Source organism: Cervus elaphus, chromosome 13 (assembly GCF_910594005.1).
Source record: "Cervus elaphus chromosome 13, mCerEla1.1, whole genome shotgun sequence".
Taxonomy (NCBI): Eukaryota; Metazoa; Chordata; class Mammalia; order Artiodactyla; family Cervidae; genus Cervus; species Cervus elaphus.
The window spans coordinates 56,470,362-56,477,927 of record NC_057827.1 but is presented as its reverse complement, the minus strand read 5'-3'; the positions used below and the strand labels follow the sequence as shown (position 1 = coordinate 56,477,927).

The window sequence follows — 7,566 nt, the reverse complement described above, 5'->3', positions numbered from 1 at the left end:
ATTTCCTCTTTGACCCATAGTTTTGTTTCAATAGTAAGATATTTAACTTCCATATATTTATGAATTTTGCTGTTATCTTCTTGTACTTGATTTCTAATTTAATACTATTGTGGTTAGAAAAGATGCTTGAAATCATTTCAGTTTTCATAAATTTTTAAAGACTTGTTTTGTTAGATAACATAATCTGTCTTGGAGAATGTTCAAAGTATGCTTGAAGAGAATGTTTATTTTGCTGTTATGGGAAGGGATGTTTATACATGTCTATTAGATCTATCTCATCTAAAGTGTAATTCAAGTTTAGTGCTTTCTTACTCATTTTCTATCTGAATTATCTACTCTTTAACAAAAGTGATGTAATCAAGTCTCCTATAATTATTGCATTGTTGTCTACTCATCCCTTCAGGTCTCTTAATATTTGCTTTTTAAGTTTAGGTGCTGTGATATTGGGTGCCTAAATATTTGCAATAGTTATATCCAAAATAACAATACCTTAGAGAGTCTTAAATCAGTATACCATCAGGCTGCTATCTACTTCTTCAAGCACATCTAATAAATGCTTTCCTTTTTTGCTTTGCTTTTCCTCTTGTCACAGCAGATTTCTCATAATTCCTAGAACGTGTCATTTTCTTCTTACTGTTTCTCTTTTGGATTCTTTCTCAATTTGATGCTCTCTACTATAAACCCATTCTGGTTCTATTACTCTAGGTAAAGTATATTCTCTGTTCACTAATTAACACTATTTTCACCCCTTTTTTTTTTTAAACTATTTAGTTTCTTCCGCTAGACTGTGAGATTCACAAGGACAGGAAACAATGTCTTTTTGTATTCTGTTGTTTCCCCAACAGGTAGAAATTGTCCCTGGAATAAATAGGTATTCAGTAAATATTTCTTGAGGAAATAATTATTTCTAAAAATCAAGTTTCTTGAAAACAGAATTATTGGCAAATGGTATGCATGTTTTAGAAATTTTTCATACTTACTTTCAAATTGTCTAGAATAAGGATTGTATCAATTTAAACTCCTGTCAGTAATGTAGGAGACCATCCATTTAATAATATTTTCATTTTTGAGGGGAGGGTAGATTATTTTTAAAATAATTTTTGCTAGTTTTACATTGATATTATTTTAATCTTAATTTTAGAAGTGAAGTTGACCTCTTTTATATGCTTATTGGCCGTTATTTTTCCTCTATACATCTTCTATTTATGTTCTTTAAATTTTTTTCTATTGTATTATTTGTATATTGATTTTCTAAAACTTTTTAGTGTTTTAAGTATAGCTGTTTGTCTATGTGGTAGTTTACACTTATTTTTTAACTGCAATTTAATTAAAAAAAATTCACAGAAGTTCTACTGTTTTATCACTTGTTTCCCACCCTTCCACTGAAATTGCTCTTACTCAAATTACCAATTTCCTTATAGTTACCATATCCAATGGACATTTTTCAGACTTCATCTTATTTTATCTGTTCAGTGTTTAGAACAAAGCAATGTAGGCCACAGTTTAGATATTTGGTCTATATTGATTTGAAATATCTCTGCTATCTCTAAATCATAGCTTTCAAAGTCATCATAATTTGAAATTACTTGCTACTCAACAAATTTATTTTTGGTAAAATGAAATACAAGTCATCAGGTAGAGGTCTTTCAGCAAATCCCTCTGGTTTTATAATTGCAGAAATTGGTCAAATATTGTATGAAACTAAATGCCAAGCCTGAGTCAGAAATAAGGAAACTAGTATTAGAGATTGAGAGAGTCAGAAGTGCATCATGTCAAGTGGGAGTCAGAAACATGGGGTTATGAAATGTTCTATTGTTTTCCTAGGACTGCCGTAAGAGAGTATCAAAAACAACAGGAATGTATTCTAGTTTTAGAGGCTTAAAGCCCCTAAGTCAAGGTGTTGGTAGGATTATGCTCCCTCTGAAGCCTCAAAAGGAAGATCCTTCATTGCCTCTTCCAACTTCTGGTAGTCCTAGGTGTTCCTTGCCTTGTAGCAATATAACTCTAATTTTTGCTTCCATCTCATATGGCCATTTTCTCTGTTTTTTTTTTTTTTTTTTGTCCAAATTTTCTTCTTTTTAGGATTCCATCTTACCCTGATTACATTTGCAAATACCTTATTTTCAAATAATGTCACATTTGGAGGTACTATAGGTTGGGACTTCAACTTATCTTTTGCGGGATATGTAATTGAACCTGCAACCAATGTGAACCAAGTCAAGGAGAGAGAACTAAATCATGTGAGATTTCCTAAACAAAAGTTAGAACACCAAACCTAAAATTAACCAGACATTCAATAATATAATTGTTGGTTAGATTAGTAGGACAAAAGGATCATTTGTGGATCTTAAAAAATATGATGAGAAATTGTTTTATGAAATCACTCATAATTCTATTTGGAATAGCAAGTAGATTGGTTGACTAGGAATGCTAATTTGCTTCTATGAATAAACTAGTAGCAACAGGCTGTTTACTATGATAGTTTGGTGTGCAATTAAGAAAGATCAAGTTCTTCATTATTACTTAGAGGGGAAAACTATTAATCAAATAATTAGAAGTTGAGTTTACATCTATGGAAATCTTGGCAAAATATTTAAGCTGAAGCAGCAAAATTAATCCAGTACTTGTAATGTTATATTAACCCAATTAAGGCATTATTGGTTTTGACATTTATTTCTTGTTATGAGTTGGCCCAGAATTGACTTTGAAGATACCACATAAAATGTCAGAAACTTGATTGCAAAATACACATTCAGTGTTTGACAGATGCAATTGAGCAGAAAACCAGACCACAAAGAAGCTGATTAACAATCTAGTTTTCAGCAGGTCAAATTAAAACCTACATCAATACTTCTGTAAAGTGACTCTGGTTTTACTTCATTTTGTAAAATATTAGAAAGATAAAATGTAGTGGAACAAAACAGACAAAAATGAAAGCAAAGCAAGTTGAGATGTAGGACAGGCAGCATGGTTTCTAATTGCATTCCTCCCAATTACACCCAACAACTATTCACTGATCCTTGTTTAGAGATAGAGGATGCTTTAGGGGCTGGATCAAAGAGTGTGGAAAGTGCTTATCTATTTGGCTAGGATTAAGAACTTATTAACCTTGAAGTAACTAATCATCAGGAATGACAAATGTACCAGATACTTAAGCCTTTGCTTTCCTCATTAAGTATTGAGCTACCTCAGAAAAAATTAGTTCATAAATTATTACATTCTGTACTACATTCCTGTTGGATCCCACCTCATTTAGTAAACATCTTTCCTGTTTAATCTCTGGTTATGACTAAAATTTTAAAATATTAGGAATTTAAACATATTCTTAGGCTAATGAAGTAATAATAATTGTTTAGGTATTGTCTCTTGTGACTACATTTTTAAAAATCTATTTGCTCTTCATTACCGTTTCTTAAAGGAATAGGATTTTGCACATCTTTTGATGAGTTCTTCTTTGTTGTAAAATTTCTGTGTGATATATGTTAAAGTTTATTTATCTTTTAAATCTATTATAATTCCATTTACAGTATGCTTAACTGGGATTTCTCTTTTTCAAAGCTTCAATTAAATGATTTCATCTTCAATGGGAATTCATTCCCATGCAGTTATTCAGCAGAATATATAGTGGTTGCATAAAAAAAAATGCATTTTTTTTCACTTGACATATATTTAGACTCAACATTATTTTATTTGTCAAACTTTGGGTAGAACTATTTTCTGAGATAATTGAAAATTAGACTATCTCAAGTTATTTGAGAAGGCAAACATGCCATGCATGTATACAAACTTTGATAGTAGGCTCCTGTGGCTACTGAATACTAAGGAGATAATGAACTTTCATGGGTATGGACCTCAGAACTCAAGTTTTTCAAACAATATTAACTTTCCCTCAAATGATATAAATATATACTGATAGAACATTGCCGCACATGTGTTACCAGTTGTTTTCTCCAACAACTGAAAGTACATTGCGGAATTCTGAATTCTGCATCACAGCTGTCCTTAACAGCAGGATGAAGCAAACAGTATTAAAAGTTCAAAAGCATCAACTCCAACTAAAAGAAAGCAGCATTACCAGAATTTACTTCATATTCCTCTGCTAGACAAAAGCTTGTTTTCAACTTGATGTTTCAAGCAGTAGATTTCTCACTTGTGGCCAGCATCCGTGAGTTGTTTACCAGGTTAAAAAGTTCTGGATATATCATTGATGGAACCTTGTAGTGACAATTGGCTGTGATGTCACAGACTCTTAGTTAAACTTCTAGAAGTTATATTTAGTCATACCAGAGATTAAACAGGAAAGATGCTTACTAAATGAGGTGGGATCCAACATGAGTGTAGTACAGAATGTAATAATTTATGAACTAACTTTTTCCTGAGGTAGTTCAGCAGAAGAACACTTAATGAGGAAGGCAAAGGCTTAAGTATCTGGTACATTTGTCATTCCTTATGGTTAATTTACTTGAAGGTTAATAAGTTTGAAATCTACCAGTTTTAGAAATGGAAGAAAAGGATGAATCTGAACAGTCTATCTCGGCAGGGAGGCAAGAAATTCGAAAGAGAAGACGACCCAGCCAGCCCATGGTAGATAAATCCCAGCAGACTGAAGTAACAGAGAAAAAGAAACAATTGTCTATACCACAATCATCTGGCCCCAAAGTTGCCCTTAGTATTGGTAATATTCCTGGAAGCAAATTAAACTATGAATGTCATAGAGTATCTTCTCAACTTCAGCAAACTTGGATAAAGAGAAAGCGTGTACAGGATATGGCTGATAAGTCTCTGCAGACAGAAACTATTGCAGAAGAGAAAAAAGAAGAAATCAAGTTAGTTTGTGAAGCAGTGGTACCTGAGGAAAAGCCAGCTGCTGTTGAAGTAGGTCCTGAATTTCCAGAGAGTGTTCAGGAAGTAGAAGTTCCACCAAGCAGATACTCTGCTCAAGTCAAAACAGACAGATCTCAGCAGACTAGTTGTACTGGAGACTGGACAATGATGAACTTTCCTCAAAAAGATAAACTAGACAAGGAACAGCAGACATACTTTAGTGAATCAGAAATAGTGGCTATTGGATGGTCGACTAATTCTTTTTCAAAGTCAAAGGAAGGTGCACAGAAGCGCAAATCTTCAGGGAGTATTTTTGTTAGTGAACATCCTGAATTCCAACCCACAACAAGTAGCAATGAAGAAACTAGGCGGCAAAGTATTAGCAGAACATTATCTATTCCACCAACCAAAAAAGATTCTCCTGTACCTTTAGAAGATGAGAAAGATGTTCCAGTTGAAGTACAACCTCCTGCTGCAGAAGAGATCTCTGCTGAAGAACAACTTCCACTATATGAGACTACTGCAGAAGCAGTTCCTGTGGAAGTTCAGCCTCCACCAAGTGAAGAGGCTCCTCTTGAAGTACAGCCTTCCCCAGCTGAAGAGGCTCCTGGAGATGAGGCCCCTGCTAAAGTAGAGCCTATGCCAGCCGAAGAGGCTCTTTCAGAAGAGCCTCCTGCTGAAGAGGCTCCTGTTGAAATACAGCCTTCCCCAGTGGAAGAGGCTGCTGGATACGAGGCCCCTGCTAAAGTAGAGGCCACCTCATCCGAAGAGACTCTTTTAAAAGAGCCTCTTACTGAAGTTCAGCCTCCTGAAGCTGAAGAGGCTTCTACACAAGAGGCCCCAGAACTTCAACTTTCACCAGCTGTGGAGTCCCCTGCAGAAGAGGCCCCAGCTGAAGCTGAGCCTCCACCAGCTGAGGAGTCCCCTGCAGAAGAGCCCCTAGAGGTTCAGTCTCCACCAGCTGAGCAGACCCCTGCAGAAGAGGCCCCAGAAGTTGAGCCTCCACCAGCTACAGAGGCCCCTGCAGAAGAGGCCCCAGCTGAAGTTGAGCCTCCACCAGCTGAAGAGGCCCCTGCAGAAGAGGCCCCAGCTGAAGCTGAGCCTCCACCAGCTGAAGAGGCCCCTGCAGAAGAGGCCCCAGAGGTTCAGTCTCCACCAGCTGAGGAGGCCCCTGCAGAAGAGGCCCCAGCTGAAGCTGAGCCTCCACCAGCTGAAGAGGCCCCTGCAGAAGAGGCCCCAGAGGTTCAGTCTCCACCAGCTGAGCAGACCCTTGCAGAAGAGGCCCCAGCTGAAGCTGAGCCTCCACCAGCTGAAGAGGCCCCTGCAGAAGAGCCCCTGGAAGTTCAGTCTCTACCAGCTGAGGAGGCCCTTGAAAAAGAGGCCCCAGAAGTTCAGTCTGTATCAGCTGGGCAGGCCCCTGCAGAAGAGGGCCTAGGATTTCAGTCTCCACCAGCTGACAAGGCCCCTGCAGAAGAGGCCCCAGAGGTTCAGTCTCCACCAGCTGAGGAGGCCCCTGCAGAAGAGGCCCCAGCTGAAGCTGAGCCTCCACCAGCTGAAGAGGCCCCTGCAGAAGAGGCCCCAGAGGTTCAGTCTCCACCAGCTGAGCAGACCCTTGCAGAAGAGGCCCCAGCTGAAGCTGAGCCTCCACCAGCTGAAGAGGCCCCTGCAGAAGAGCCCCTGGAAGTTCAGTCTCTACCAGCTGAGGAGGCCCTTGAAAAAGAGGCCCCAGAAGTTCAGTCTGTATCAGCTGGGCAGGCCCCTGCAGAAGAGGGCCTAGGATTTCAGTCTCCACCAGCTGACAAGGCCCCTGAAGAAGAGGCCCCAGAAGTTCAGTCTCCACCAGTTGACAAGGGCCCTGAAGAAGAGGGCCAAGGACTTCAGTCCCTACCAGCTGAGGAGGCCCCTGAAGAAGAGGCCCCAGAAGTTCAATCTCCACCAGTTGAAGAGGCCCCTGAAGAAGCAGCCCCAGAAATTCAGTCTCTACCAGCTGAGGAGGCCCCTGCAGAAGAGCCCCCAGAAGTTCAACCTCCACCCACTGAGGAGGCTCCTGCAGAAGAGACCCCTGCTGAACTTCAGTCTCCATCAACTGAAGAAACTACTTCAGAAATGGTCTCTGTTGAGAAACAGCCTTCATTCACTGAAGAGCCCTTTATTACACCAATCTCTTTAGAAGAAACCTCTGCTGAAGTTCTGCTTCCACCATCTGTGCAGACCCCTGCAGATGAGGCTCTGGTAGAGAACGTGTCTCCAGTAGATCAGGCCCCAAATGAAGCAGACGTCCTGGTGGCAAAATTAGAATCAGGGAATTTGGAAGATAAGCCAAAATCTGAAGAGCCTTTAGAACGGGATACTGTTCCTAAAGATTCATCTGATACCAAGAATGAAGCAGTTTCTTTTGAAATACAGGGTGTCATCCACATAGAACTGGAATAAGGGCCTCCTCCTCAGCTGTGGTCAGATCTTAACTAAGCTAACAATCAGAAACCAGGAGGTTCTGGGAAGTACGTACGTTAGAAAATGGTAGGTATATTTGAAGGTATTTGGAGAGAGCTTTGTGAAGCAGGAAGTGAATGGAAATCCTAAGACATGGAGTGTAGTTTGGAAAATGAGCAATAAAAACGAGTGATTTTAAATTACTCTACTATTTTTATTCAAATCTAAAGTGTAATAAAAATATCTATTTTGAAATTAAGTAATTTTATAACTGAAAGAATTAAAATATCCTCTTGACACTAAATTCTG

General features: G+C 38.8%; 1 protein-coding gene across 1 annotated transcript; it reads left to right on the top strand.

The window, feature by feature from the left end:
• The first annotated feature begins 4,566 nt into the window (after positions 1-4,566).
• On the top strand, positions 4,567-7,257 carry FSCB (fibrous sheath CABYR binding protein). The gene is made up of 3 exons (XM_043922706.1): positions 4,567-6,165; positions 6,310-6,627; positions 6,724-7,257. Exons 1-3 carry the CDS (start codon positions 4,582-4,584, stop codon positions 7,255-7,257), a joined length of 2,436 nt encoding a protein of 811 aa, XP_043778641.1. The 5' UTR covers positions 4,567-4,581.
• The last annotated feature ends 309 nt before the right edge of the window (positions 7,258-7,566 follow it).